Source organism: Spea bombifrons, chromosome 1, assembly GCF_027358695.1.
Source record: "Spea bombifrons isolate aSpeBom1 chromosome 1, aSpeBom1.2.pri, whole genome shotgun sequence".
Lineage (NCBI taxonomy): Eukaryota > Metazoa > Chordata > Amphibia > Anura > Pelobatidae > Spea > Spea bombifrons.
Window position 1 is genome coordinate 98,315,638 of NC_071087.1, and position 15,541 is coordinate 98,331,178.

Consider the following 15,541-nt stretch of genomic DNA (forward strand, 5'->3'; position numbering starts at 1 on the left):
GTGATTGTGGGACCACTGACAGCCCCTGGGGTATTAGAGTTACTCCAATAGTGTGTGCAGGTGTAAACAAGCCTGGATAGACCATGCGTTACTGATGTCACTCGTGCAGATGGCTCAGCTGGTGCCGACGGGATTGTCCAGGGCCCACTTTTAACCCAGAGATTGCACAGGGTTTTGGCACGCCAGAGCTGAGTGAGTCAGTAACTATTAAGGTGACAGAGGTGCAGATGGTAGGATACCAGGTACTGTGTGTGCAGTGGGTGTTTGGCCCAAGCAACAGCTATCTCGGATATGGAGGTTGTGTGTGGTGATCAGGGGCATGAGGAAACTGTGGAGGATGTGGTACACAAATCTTTGATGGCTGCTGACCAAGAGGAATCCAAAACCAAGTCAGATTTGGGTTCACAACTCGGTCAGAGGGGGCTGGTAGAGGACAGTGAGTTACCTGGTGCTGTCATAGACCATGAGGAAAAGCAGGAAGCCACAAAACAACAAGAGGGACAGGGGAGGCCTGCCTCAGATGGGGCATCAGGTGCGGAAACTGAAAAAGTGCATGGAAGTTGCAGGGTTTTGGGGACTGTGTCCCTGCTGAAGATGGAGGAGAAGTTTTCCTCTGGCCAGTATCAGGGGATTGGGGACTTTGTGGCGGATTTCAAAGCAATGTTGGAAGGTTGCTACCAGTTGCATGGGGTTGACCACTGGCTCTCCAAGCAAGCCCATAAACTGGAGTTGATGTTGGAGCAGAAGCTATCCCTGCTGTCCCGGTGAGTACCGGGGCTGCATCATAACTCCTACTTCCAGTGATCTGAAAATATGCATCATTTTATATTTACGTAGAAAAAAAATGTAACCCAATGCAATTAGAGGAAAAAAGTTAAGAATAGTAAATCAAATATGTAGTTAATGCAGTCACTACGGTGAATTTTGTTGTACAATTTAGGGGAAATTATTGACAAATAAAAAGTATGCATTGGGTTTTTTTTTTTTTTTGGTAAAGGCGTTGATTTATTTGATTTGATTTTGTATTTGACTTTGATTTTCTTTAACATTGACCAACGTGAAAATGCGTGACAGTTTGTGACTTATGTGGAACACATTGTTTTGCCAGTATGTTTAAACACATATACTACCTTTTATATATCGATGGATATCTGCTCATCAGGAAATTTGCCCATCAATTCTCCTGTAACGAGTCACTAATGATGTCTCCTAATTTGCATATCTTAAAAGCAGTTGTGTTCAAAATATATTGGTAGAACAAGGAAATAAATGACATTTGTTTGTAAATTGTTCACTATACAGATGGCATACATGTTTTCATTTCATTTGTGTGCATTATACATTCCTTCTGTACTGTAGGTGCTTGGGAATTTAGATTAGCCAACATGGATTTTGGCCATAGTTTACATGTGCAATAATATCTAGCATGCTTCACGTTAATCATGTTCTTATGTGCATACATATTTTAGGTTATGGTTAGGAAAAGTTAATTGTTTATCTTTTTGGTAGCAAAAATGACAGGTTCTAGAATGACTAAGAAGGCTGCTGTTCCAGAACAGGACTCTTTTTGATTAGAGAGCCAGTTAAGCTTTTAACCACTTAAAACACTAAATTGCATACATAATTTGTCTGTTCATCACAGTACTTTGAGTGACTTTAGCCATGTTTTACACTGGCTTCTGCTACTTCCAGTTACGAGGTCAAACAGGATTAACTGACATCAGTGATACATGCAGCGATTAAAAAAAAAAAAAATACTTTTAAAGTTCAACATAAAGATCATTTATTCAAATAAAATTAAAATAGTGTAGTTGGTCTTCTCCTGGGGAAATATCATACTTTGTGTAATAGTGTAAATATGACATGGAGTGCTTCCCAGAATATGAATATTATGCACCACCTCTTTCCACCTTGATGACATACACCAGACAAGAATGGGAAGGCTAAAGATGTCTGTACAGGCTTAGGCACAAACCTACACTAGATTACCATGAATGAGGATCCCTCTGTACCAGACACATTTGGGGGCGAGGCAGGTAGTGGAGCCCCACTAATGCCATGGGCTGCCTTGTTTCTATGTTTTCTTGACACTATGGAAGAAGACTGCTTGGGATATACAATACTAATTAAATGTTGCTAGTATTTCAAAGGGAATTAATCATTTCCCCCCCAAAATTAGTTTTTGGGGCCCACACTGTGGTGGTGCATATATGCCCCAATGTTTGTTTTTTTTTTCTTCTCCTATAGCAGAAGGTTTCAGAGACCCAGCTGATGTCGCTTGTCTGTACTAATGGCTCTGTAGCCTGTCATCACACAAAGCAATACAGAGAAAGCGCAGGGTAGGAGTTTTGTGAGGTAGCATTAAGCAGCAGCAGTCATGTCAGAAAGTTTACAGTTGGGATTATGTTTGCTTTAACAATAAGGATGAGATAACGGGCAAGGATAGGATAGCAGATCCTGCAAACAGGTTAAATATACCTTTCCCTATCGTTAATACATAGTGTAGCTCGGCACTCTGTAAAGGAGAATTTTGGTTGAGTTGGTCCTTTGCAAGTATAATGTATAGTTAGGAAGCTAATTTGAAACCCCTTGCTGGGGTATTTGTATACTTTACTGTTGGATAACGTTTTTTTAAAATCATTTATCATTCAGCAATTCGAGAGACAAAACCTTGCTAGTTTTAACGTCGAAAGACCAATGTGGGCTTGAGGATAAAAAAGAAGCCACCTGTACATCAACTAGAAGGAGATCCACAACAAGAAGCTTGTCCAGTGTAAACACTGGGGCAGTGAAGTCTCTAATGGTGCATATCCTAAGACAGATAGAGCTTCTGAGGGCAAAAGAAGAAAAAAGGTATGGGGATCGTGGCTGCTTTTTATAAGTATTAAGAGCTTTTCGCCATTATGTATGCAAATTTCTTCCAGAGAAATTGAAACATAATCACACCTGTAATAAAAAGGGGATTTTACTTTACATGTTATGTGTTTGGCAGCACCTTTTATTTTATTTACTTTTATTTTTACCTGGGATTAGGAAGATTTCCTAACTGCTTCAGCCTCCCTTCATCTTATAAATGCTTTTTGGTAGCTTACTTGCAACCAATGATGTAAAGCAAGTAATGGGAGCGCATGGGCTTACCCATGAACCTAGCAGTGTCCCATTCACACTTGGCTACTTATCATAAATGTGCACAAATATTGTCTAAGTAGCGAAGTAACTCCCCAAAAAGTGCATACTTCATTCACAAATGTGTTTGTGGTATTAGCTTGGTTGGGAAAATGTAGAACGTTGAGTTTCCACACTGGCCTTTAAATGGAATAGTATATGGCAATTCTTTTGGATCACTCTGTAATTTGTGTGCTTCCATCAACTACTGATTTCTTTTTTGGTGATGCATATGTTGTATGTAAAAAAATAAATAAACATGAAGTGTCATATATATTGTAGATCAATGAACCTTTGATGTGTGTTATTTAGTGTTCATTTTGTTCTATAGGCTTAAAGAGCAAGAAAAAAGAGAAGCCGAAGAAGCAAGTCTAAAAGAAGTGGAAGAATGGGACAAAAGGCTTTTGGCATTCGCTGAGCCTTCATGCATGGAGACCATGTGGGAAATACCAGCAATTGGTCATTTTCTTTGCTTAGCACAACAAATTTTAAACTTGCCTGAAATCGTTTTCTATGAACTGGAACGTTGTTTATTGATGCCTCAGTGCAATGTATTTCTTTCAAAGATAATGTCGTCTTTGTTAAGCCCTCCACATCGCAGAACAACTTTACACCGCAGACCTAATCTCCCATACCGGGCTTGGGAAGCAGCTCTTAGGCAGAAGGTGCAACAGTGGTATACCATCATAGGTCAGGCTGAGAATCCTGATCGGTGTGCTGAGAAACTTGGACTCTGTGCTCAGTTTTTTCAGGTCCTTGGCGAAGTTAGTCCACTTGAAGAGAAGGCATTTCACGAGCTGCCATTTCAACAGAAGGTTTGGCTACTGAAGGGTCTCTGTGACTTTGTATATGAGACTCAGAATGAAGTCCAAGATGCAGTGCTTGCACAACCTATTCATGAATGTAGAGAGGTAATTTTGGGTTATGACGCCCAGGAAAATGCATACATTCATTTTCCTCAGTTTTGTGGAGCTGATGTCAGGGTGTACAAACAGAAACCATTTCGAGCTCCGCAGTTTCCAGTTCCACCCATTCATATAAAAAGGACACCAAAAATAAAGCCAGATAAAACCAAAAATAAGAACTCAAACAAAAGTAATGGAGAGCTTAGGTCTACAAGGTGCAAATCTCCAAGCCCTGGGGATGACCCAGAGCATTATTGTGAGCATCATGAGGACCATTATACAAAATGTAACGATGAGAACTACAGTAGTAGTACTGAGCAGGACGTGTCGTCAGCCTGTGAGATCGATATTCAGAGGCCGTGTAAAACTATACAAACTGGATGTTGCAAAGAAAATATGGAAAAACCTGTTAGCCCAGGAGAACTTGTTGGTTTTGGGGAACCTCTAAGCCCAGGAGAAATAAGGATTCTTGAAAATGTAGATAAATATGAAGAAACAAACATTGTCAAACAGGAGAGCAGTCCTTTAAAAGAAAATGCCCTTAAAACATGCAAGGTCAATGTCAACGGAAGCCACAATGATGGTCCTGATTTTGTTTGCCATCGGGGGGCAGTAGACACTATCTTAGATCACTCTTCACCGAACCACAAGAAACAAAAGCTCAGGAGGATGCGGGCAAAAAAGAAAAAAAAGAAGAAGAAATTGAAAACTAATGTAAATGAAAATCTGCAGGGTAAATGTGAGAGTCTGCAACTACACACACTCAAATCTATTAAGACTGAAATTCAAAGTAAGTTGTACATTATGAAGAAGAGAGTGAAGCACAAGAAGCACAAATCTGGTGAGTTGTTGAGAAGAATCTTGTGCTCCAGTGATACCTGTGTGATGTGTGACAGTTTCTCCGTTGACAATAAAATAAACGTTTGTTTTTACAACAACTTTTTATACTTATGGTTAAAAATGCACAATTCATAGTTCCCTAATACCACATGTGATTACATTGCGTTTGCATCACCTGGACAACTTAATTTCTCATATACACAGAAACATATTTGTCTGCAGATAAAACTCATGCAGCGGATTTAATCTGCACATTTTTTGTAGTCTTCCGTATTTCGTGAATTTATTGTTGATTACTTTCTTGCCCTTGATCGTACAGTCCTGGCACTGTAAAGACTGCATTTATTTAAATTTTTCACATCTGTGTGATATCTGAGTGTCCTTGAAATTTCCTCAACTCTGCAATATAGAAAATTATCTCTATTACAACACTATTTTTTACCTTTATTAAATCTCTCCTTAGCTACTGGGTCAGGCTACAGTTAATGTATTCCTTAATGTAGCCTTAATCTGGAGCCATCAGCTATAACAAATACAGTTTTTAACTTTTCACATTCTCTCATGCAACTCTTTGAATCTCGGTGTTTATTTTCAGGACTGCAAGTAGATTAGTGGTAGAACTACTTTTGATGGCTTTTGTAATTGTACTACAAATATGAAAATCAGTTTTTCCTTTGTGACACTTCTCTCTCTTGATTTCTGGAAGGAAAAAAAGCTATCTCCAAGAGGACAGTAGAAAAGAAGAGGACAGTTATTCCGACTGCTCCAGAATTCCAGGTAATTTTTATGTGTAAACCAACATGTGCAAACTCACAAACAAAAACAAAATTATTCTTCGTGCTTATAGGGTAAACATATGTATCGTGTTTATTACAACAAATAAGAAGCCACCAGGTAGGAAAATATATTTAAAACCTCCAAATTATTCCACCACCCAGTCTATCAGGTCTCACCATCTTGAATAGTATTGGGTTAGAAGAATGCTTAGCCTCAACAGTTTTCATGAAGGACTGTAATTCAGCAACTTCCTCAGGAGTTAGGTTACCTTTACTTCTCGGTTATGTGAATATAGAGCCATCCACGTTCCTCCAGTAATTTTACTCCTCAGATTTTGTGAGATTAACCATTCCTGCCTATCTGTAGTATTCGTTGAGATAGTATCCAGTATGCAATGCGTTGATAAAGATATTAAATGCTGAGACACTATAAAATGTGGCTTGTCTGTATGTAAAGCTCTGTGTATATGATTCCAAGTTAACTGCAGCAATCTCAGCAGAGGCATGCAGTTGCCAGGCAATCATTTTACTTTTCATGTATCTCACAATTATGCACAAATAAATATTCATACATGAAGAGAAAAAAATACAATTATTGAACACAGAGGCAGGTAAAATAAAATCCTCTAATAACTGCCTAGTTAGATCAATGAATACAAATCTAAAAAAAAGAAAAATAGATCAATTAACAAAATAATTTAATATCCTGTTCCAAATGTAGGTCTCGTGTATAATATCGTATTTGCTCGATTTATAAGACGAGGTTTTTTTCAGAGCAAATGCTCTGAAAAATAACCATAGTCTTATATTCGAGGTCGTCTTCTAATCAGACCTCAAATAGAGGTCTGACTACAAGACTAAGATCCAGATCCCCCCGCAGCGCTGCAGGGAACCTGGATCCTTCTCTCTGGCAGCCGGAGGATGTCTGTGTGGATCGCAGACAACTTTCGTTGCTGTCGGCACTTCTGCCAGGGCTTCTATGATGGAGCGCCGTCGTCAACATGACCTTCCGGTGCTCATTTATAGAAGCCCCGGCGGAGCTGCCAGCAGCAGCAGCGGAGGTTGTCTACGTGAATCGTGCAAACCTTCACCGGCTGCCACCACTAGACACCAAGGAATCTGAAGCACGGGGAGAAGTCTGGTTAGTCTGGGAAGGGTAAGAGTGGCATATAGGAGGATAAGGGCTTTCTGGAGGCAGAGTGGCATATAGGGGGTTAAAAAGAATAACAGGGAGGCAGAGTGGCATATAGGCGGTTAAAGGGAATAACAGGGAGGCAGAGTGGCATATAGGGGGTTAAAAGGAACAATGGGGAGGCAGAGTGGCATATAGGGGGTTAAAAGGAATAATGGGGAGGCAGAGTGGCATATAGGGGGTTAAAAGGAATATCAGGGAGGCAGAGTGACATATAGGGGGTATAAGGCATATCTGGTGGGCAGAGTGGCAATTAGGGGGTGAAGAGGCATATCTGGGGCTGAGTGGCATATAGGGGGTATAAGGCATATCAGGGAGGTATAAGGCATTTCTGGGGGCAGAGTGGCATATAAGGGGCTATAAGGCATATCTGGGGGGTGATAAAAATAGCTAAAACTGGGGGCACACTGCCCATTTGATGGAATAAAGTATTATCCATACTACAATAAACGGACACCAAACCATCTGAATTACCGGATTCTTACTCAACAGATTGTGATTTCACAACAGATTGTGATTTGTAACAAGTTTACAAATGCAAAAATATTTAGGCCTAGGGTGAAACGGTTAGAAGAGCGTCAGAACTAACCTCTTCATTTGACCAGAAAGCAGAGATCTTGAATTGTTCAGGCTTAGATCTTTCCACTTTCCCCCTTTTGTACATCTGCCATGGGTCATACAGAACAGTCCACTGAGATCATACAATGTGTGTTTGAGAGTGAACATAACAATAGTTGGTTATTACCGCAGAATAGTTCAGGGTTGAAAAAGTGTCAAACCTTGTGTCCTTATCTACATGTCTCCTGTATTCCAAGAATGATCCATATTTGTAAATTCAAAGCAAAATTGTATTTAGGCATACACATATTGTGTGTTTTATTACATTTACTATACTTTGTACAGCAAGGAGATTCCATCACCTGTTTTCTCACTTAAAGTATGGCAATCTGTGGCCAATAGAATAGTTCTTTGCACATTAGGTGTTTATTCATACACTCCTTATGAGTGGGGATGTATCGGTGTTTGCAAAATTACACTAAAATGACTTTAATGTTTTGAGCACACAGACTTGTTCTGTCCAGCAGCTTATAGTGGCTTAACAAAATTGCTTTTTCGTTTCCAGCTTGTATGTACCAATCTTGATGAACTCAGGGAATTGATCAAGAAAATAGATGGAGAGCTTAAAGGCTTGGAGAATAACAAAAAGAAATCTGTAAGGACCGACTACTTTACATTTATTCATTCTTGTAACCCCTGAGATAGAAAGTATGACTTTTGGGACTAATTGTTTAAAAACAAAAAACAATGGCTGGCAATTTTGTCTGAATTTTCAGTATAACTCATTGGATTATTTAATTCAACATCGGTTTGTCTACATATAAAAAAAAAAAACTACCGTATATTCCGGCGTAAAAGACGACTGGGCGTATAAGACGACCCCCAACTTTTCCAATTCAAATATAGTTTGGACTATACTCGCCGTATAAGACTACCCCTCTATCCAGCGTACAACAACCAGCCAATCACGGCAAGCGATGTACCTTACCGGTGATTGGCTGGTTGTTATACAGACATACACACACACACACACACACACACACAGTGTGTATATATATATTTACATATATATATATATATATACACACCAGCTTACAAACACACTGACCATCTCACACCAACATACATACACTGCACTCACACCCCTTTCTCCCCATCTCTTACCCTTTCTCATCTTCTATCTTCTTTTTTCCATGCAGTCGTGGGAGCGCGAGGTCTGTCATGTCAGACCTCTGTTTACTCCCTCATCACTACGCGCCGGCAATTGATGCGGAGCGCCGGTACATGACGTCCTACCCGCGCTCGGCATCAATAGCCAGCGCGTAGTGATTAGGGAGCAGGGAAGCCGAGGTCTGAAGTGCCAGACTTCGAGCTCCCTAATGTCGGGCTAGTTAGAGGGAGGTCGTGATCTCCCCAACCAGCCCTGCTGATCAGGGCTAGTTGGGGAGATCACGATCTTGCACCTACCTCGGAGTAGGCACTGAAGACCGGCCCAGGGGAGGCAGCTTCTCCACTCGCCCCTCCCGTAGAGATTCGTGGCTTCGTGGGACTCTCCGGCTGGGTAAGTATTCGGTACTCGGTTAGTACCCGACGTATAAGACGACTCCCGACTTTTAAGAAGATTTTCTGGGGTTAAAAAGTCGTCTTATACGCCGGAATATACGGTATATATTTCCTGTTTGTTACCCATATGTCATTCAATGTATTGTGACCACAGTAGTCTGCACTTTTCCAGCTCTTAGAATGTTTAGAGGTTCTCCAACATTTTTGTTAATCTCCCTACTAGGAGTCATTAAGAACATAATCTAGACTAATGAATTTTAAGGACGGCCTATTTTATTTTAATTAGGGATTTTAAGTAGTCTTAATTGACTGAATTCCAAAGCCACTCTTGCTTAGGTCCAAAATATTCAAATTTTAAATGTTGTTTTTTTACCAGGTGCTGTAACATCCAAGGAATGTCTCAATTCCATAGCATTGAGTCCAAATTAACATAGAGATGTCAGCCACTCTAGACACTAATGATTCAAGTGCCAGAATAGTATAAAATACTAAAATATAAAAACTGTCTATAAACTATATAAAACCATGGAAGCTAACGGGTAATTAATTGGCATACCCTAGACATAATTCAGAGTACATTAGTAATGGATATTTACCTGATTAATTCCTTGGCTGCTTGCACTTTGGGTTGATCTAATTGTGGACCTGTTGTAGGGAGGTGTTATTGAGTTTGCTTAGGGTTTATTGAGTCTCTGTTATTTGAGCCATAGAAAGCAAGACCTCAAGCTATCCATGAGGCAGAAAAAAAGGTAGCATTAAATTGTTCATTAAACTGTATAGAACTGTCAAGAGGTAAGTGTATATTTTGACTGTTTATTAAAGAAGGAGGGGATGTCATTAGTCCATTAAACCCTTAATAACTAAAACTACTAATTCCAGGTTACTGTCAAAAAGAAATCTGATGAGACCTGTAAAACGGTGTAATGTAACGTATAATGTTTAGTGTAATTCATAATTTAAAAAGATGTGGGAATATTTAAGTATAACATCATTTTGTGTTGTTTACACAGGGTGTGCCAACACATTCTTCTGTTATTGTTTCATTCTAGGTTGTTAACAATATTTAGTGGTCATTTGTGACTGCCTCGGCTCTGATTTCCAGTGGCCAATAACCTTTTATAGGTGAGAAAGTTATCCAAGGTTGGAAATTCAGTTATGGTCTAGTTCAAGATGTTTATACCTTCATTTTTGCTGCGCATGGCTCTATTGTATGGCAAATGTCTACATGACAAATATGCCCAATGGTGAAATGAAGAATACCAATTTTAGAAAGCATTAAAATATATATTAATAAGCAATTATTCACCATCTGATAAATCCTGTTTAATCAACGATATCATGTTTAGCAAGATAAGGCACATTTTATAGGGCTTGGTCCTCAACTGAATGTTCCAACTTTTGATAATTGCATTTCTCATCGATGGAAACACTTTGTTTATATTTTCTGCTTCCTGAAATGCTTCTGGAATTTAACTCACTAATGAATGTGCGTGTAAGGTAATTATTTGCTAACTTACTGTTGCTGTTTTATTGTCAGATTATGCCAATTAATTTGATGCATTTGTTATCCAAACAAGTTACAGCGTGTCGTGTTTGTTAAAGAATATTACACTGTTGCAGTGGTGTAATATTCTGTAGATTGTTGCTTTTATTAGTCAATCTAATGAACATAATTGCTTAGTAACATCTTCTGAAAGCGAGTGAGCAACGTGTTTCTCGTTGAAGTTACAAATTGACTGAAGTGGCATTTTACACACACATTCTAATCTCTGGCTCGGTTGAATAGGATTAAACCAGTTTTATTGAGGTTATCATTCAATATACCAAATATTGCTAAGATTTGGTATTGCTTATTTTTATATTTGTGTGTTGACAAAGGAGAGATTGTGTTTATAATCAAAGTAAATATATTTAAGAACACCTTCTTTTCAGGAAAAGTGGCACTTCAAGAGACAAGGTGTGAAGGAACTACATAGTACCTTGGTACGTCTGTTAAATGAATTGCTCCCGTGGGAACCAAAGCTCGTCAAAGCGTTTCAAAGAAACAGGTAATTAAAATAAAATACCACACTGTGCAAAGCAAATTGAAATTTTAGGACTAGGTGGCATAGTCTAAATTAGAGGATCAGAGGCTGTCTGTCATCAAATTCCATGTATCAGAATTCCATTGCATTTATTTCTATAGCGCCAGCAGATTCCATAGAGCAGTTACAGGGTGTGGGGTCGGGGGAGCAAAAATATTTACCAGTTTGACAGTGACATTTGTACAGTCAAAGAGGATTCTCCTGTTGTGAGTTTACAATCAATAATTGCTGTTGTAAAGGAAATTCTAAAATATGCATGACCATAATGGAAACCTACCTAGGGCTGTTTTTCTCCTCTTTGATCATTTTTTTTGTGGGGGGGGTATACCAAATAAACGTTTTACTGGCTGAAACGTTTGGCCTTGTAGGCTACTGAAATAAAAGGTGATTGAAAGGAGAGTGTTTAAATCACATGTGTATCATTCTGTTCTTTTCTAGAGCCAGACTGAAAAAGGATTACGATGATTTTAAAAAGCTTCCAGATTATGAACATTTCATAAGGGAATCCAGTTTTCAAGAAGAATCTCAGACAAAGGAATCTCCAAACTCTGTTACAAATACTGAAATACTCCAGCAGGAGGCTTTGACACAGGACTGCATTGGTAATGCATTTCTTTCTTAATCTACTCAAACTACATCTATTCTTTTTGAGAAACTATTAAATAGTTTTATAGAAAAATACACAGCGGAGCTTTGGGGTGTCAGTGCTGTGTGATCATGAATTAACAGAAAATCTCTTCTTGATAAATGTCATTGTAATGGTAAAGCTTGTTTTAGTGATGGGTACTGCATCTGCATTCAGTAATTTACTGCTAATACATTTCACTTCAAAATGTTTCATGCCTGCCAAAGCGAAGCCAAGTTAAAGGCATGTTTACAAGTAACACAGCAGCATAAACCATTTTCACTAACAACTTCTACTACCTTTTCTTAGGTTGAAAGTGTGTTATTTTAATTAGTGATAAAGGATACCTATTTATTAACGTATCTATGCTTAGGAAAACATCCGCATGTGTGCAATAGATCAAATGCAAGTCATCAAAAAAGATGTTTGTTTTTATGTGTGTTACAGAGAAGTCGCCGAAGACAGAGATGGAAGTTTCTTTAAAGGGAAGATCACCTAAAAAAGATTCAATTACAAAAGATTTGCTGAAGTCCCCTCCTAGAACATGTAAGCGCCAGTACAAACAATGCATGTATGCAGATAATGAACCAAGAGAGGCTTTGCCAAGAAAAAAAGTAAAGTTTAGCTCACAAGAGTCTGTGTGTAAGTCCATGGAAAGTGTAAGTACACGGTCAAATACCTGCTGCAGCTCAACAGACCACAAAGAGAGGGAGTCGGAAGCCCCACTTGTACTACAAGGCTCTCCTCCTGCACCTTTAGCTGGTCATGGGACCAAACCTATCCAAGCATTGCTTGCAAAAGATATAGGGAACAAAGTGGCCTTAACAAGTCAGCTGGCTCAATCCAGCAGTAAAAATATATTTTTTCCTGAAAGTTCAGGATTGTTGCCCTCAGAGTTGGGTCAGACGAAGCCCCAACTTTGTAGCCAAACCACTTCAAAGGCTCCACTGCAAATGATTTACAAGCTGCCGGATGGACAATGCCTCCCCATTGATTTGCAGAATTCACCTGTAAGAATTCAGATGCAGCCTGTGATTGATTCAAAAACTGGAGATAAACTAATGCAGCAAGTTCTCTGTTTGCCTAAAAATCTTTTTGTACAGCACAAAGATGGACAAAATACTACATTGCAAAGTCACCTAATCCAACCTAATACAATGGGACAACACTGTATAACAAATGTGCCACCTTCATCCGTTCCCTTCAAAGATTTCGTCACTCCAGCAACAACTACACACCACACATCATCGCTTTGTAAGAAGAGTGTGATTCAGTTGGCAAAGTCTCCAAACCTTGTTACGTCACTACCATCTCTATCAACAGAACAGCTGAAAACATCGCAAAGCAACAGCTCTGTGTTAGCAGCCAATAGCCCAAACACAATGATGCCATCTGTTATTTCACTACCAGTTCAGGCTGACCGTGGAAACTTACCACCGGGTAGAGGCAATAACACATTGGTTGATAACATGGCGAACGCCGCTACCACACTTAATAAGGATCTATTGGAAACAAAGCAAGAACTGAAAACTGTGTGCATTAGAGACTCTCAGTCCATTCTTGTGAGGACACGAGGTGGCAACACCGGTGTTGTTAAAGTGCAAACAAACCAAGACCAGAGTCCTTCTGTGATAAGTCCCGTTTTTTCTTTCACAACACAACCACAGCCATTCTTAGTGTCAAAATCTAAAACATCTTCATCCTCCACATTTACATCTATAAGTCCATCTACCACTGCCCCTCTTTTGCTGCCTTGCTTCCATTCTTCCCAAGGACTCTCAACCCCGCCAGTTATTCCACATTCTAGCAGTGTAACAAAAGACACAGACTCCAACATTACATCTTCTAAGATCCATCTTCCAAACAGTGAAATGACATGCCAAGTTCCAGATAACATAGGGCAACCATCTCATCTTCTAACCACCGCATCAACAACAAAATCTTGGCTGCCATCAGACATTCAGGGTAAGGTGAATATCACGACTGGTTTTACTAGCACTGTATTTTGCAATAGTATACGACAAGGTAATGTCATTGTTACACAAGCTATGGCAGGCACAAAACAGACTGAACCCAAGGCTAGTGACATATCTGTGGCACAGCCAGACAGTACTACCACAACGGACTCTGAACTCATAAATGCACCTTCACTCCAAAAGCTCATGTTGGTTGCAGCACCTCCTATTCTCTCACCTGGCAGTTCACCTAAAATGAGTTTGTTGACTGCACCAACATCATCTGGTCTGCCTTCTCAAAAGCTTCTGTTCATTAATGCTCAAATTCCTGCTGGCCCACCTAATTCTGGTTTAACACTGCAAACCACCAAGCAAGCATCCACTCCTGTAATTGGGAAAACGTTTGTTAAAACAGCTGAGCAACCACAGCTTATTTTAATTCCATCCAACATGGCATCCGCTGTAAAAGTGAATTCTGCATCTACTTTGTCATCTTGTGTAAAAATGAATTCTGCGCCTATTGTTTCTCAAGTTAAAGATGTTAAAATTGGGCTTACTATAGGCCAGACTTTTGTTAATAGCAGTGTTGCTGAAAAACATATCTTGCCCATTAATGTTCTGCAAAACACATTGAGCAAAGGAGAGGGAAGCCTGCAGAGTTTTGCAGTGCCTGGAGCACCGAATATAAATCAAGTTCAGACTACTGGACAGTGTGTGGGTATTGGTGGTGACTGCATGGTAACCAAGTCAAAGGATGTTGCTGCTTCTGCTAAAGTACCATCTACCGGTTCTGTCGGAACACTGTGTACAACATTGGGTATAAATAGTAATAACACACCAAGGTGTGTACCAGCTTTCTCTAATAGACCGAATTCTGCAACTGTTGGAAACACTGTAGCTATATCCACTGTAAAAACAGGGCATCTTTCTTCATCTGTCCTGCTCTCCACTACAATGTCTGGGCGAGTAAATAGTGTATTGTCACCTGTGTCGATGGCATACACGTCCCTTGGGGTCTCTCCAAAGGTGGCAACTCCTGCTGTTGGAACGCAACCAGCACCAAAAGGCATTACTGAGAAGGTTCAGTTTCCATCAACTAAGTTCACAGATCCATTGGCAATAAATGTTATGAAGCCACAAGCAATACAGACTCCGCTTTTGATGCCTACAGTAGCTAAAGTAGGACCAGCTCATAGTGGGCCTCAAGGACCCTCTCATGTTTTACAAACAGTTTACCAGCCAAAAGCACAGTTAAGCGACTCAAACATTCACCAGAAAATTGTTCTCAACACCAGCACGCCTCTGGCACCTGGAACTCAGATCACAATTAATGGAACTCGTTTTATTGTCCCACCTCAAGGACTTGGAGTAGGGAGTCATATCCTTCTTATATCTACTAATGCGAAGCAAGGGCATTCTTTGGCCGGTAACTGCGCAGTTTTCTCAAAATAATACCACAGCACAAAGCACTCAGTTGAAGCAAAGTGTTCCTTTATTGCATCCCACAAGTCAATCTTTTAGTTTGCAAAAGCAGAATACTTCTTGTGGCACAAATCCTGCACCACACACTGCAAACACAGCACCAAAAGACTTTTCCATATCGCACGGATCCGCTGTAGACAGGTCTGAATTAACATGCCCTCAGCCTCCAGCTGGACTTCAGCCACTACTTGTCCATACTATACAGGGAGGTAGCCTTTACCAGCCAAACAAGAATTCACAGCTTCCTAGTGATATTCCAGATAATGGTGGAGGCAGTTTAAATGCCATAAACTCTGCGTTGAACAAGGTACCGTCAGATCCAGTCATTTCTCCCAGTGTGCAAGACCTTGGTGAAAGATAAACCATGCGCATTCGCATCTTAAATACACCAGCTTC

The 15,541-nt window shown here is 39.9% G+C and overlaps 1 protein-coding gene across 1 annotated transcript; it reads left to right on the forward strand.

The window, feature by feature from the left end:
* The first annotated feature begins 272 nt into the window (after positions 1 to 272).
* Positions 273 to 15,541, forward strand: KIAA2026 (KIAA2026 ortholog). The gene is made up of 8 exons (XM_053466013.1): positions 273 to 764; positions 2,653 to 2,853; positions 3,497 to 4,911; positions 5,617 to 5,687; positions 8,002 to 8,091; positions 10,932 to 11,047; positions 11,522 to 11,685; positions 12,156 to 15,541. Exons 1-8 carry the CDS (start codon positions 292 to 294, stop codon positions 15,113 to 15,115), a joined length of 5,490 nt encoding a protein of 1,829 aa, XP_053321988.1. The 5' UTR covers positions 273 to 291; the 3' UTR covers positions 15,116 to 15,541.

Coding starts and splice junctions, on each gene's coding strand:
- KIAA2026 (XM_053466013.1), top strand. CDS start 292: ATGGAGGTTGTGTGTGGTGATCAGGGGCATGAGGAAACTGTGGAGGAT. Junction 11,048..11,521: donor AAAGCGTTTCAAAGAAACAG/GTAATTAAAATA, acceptor GTTCTTTTCTAG/AGCCAGACTGAAAAAGGATT. Junction 11,686..12,155: donor TTTGACACAGGACTGCATTG/GTAATGCATTTC, acceptor TGTGTGTTACAG/AGAAGTCGCCGAAGACAGAG.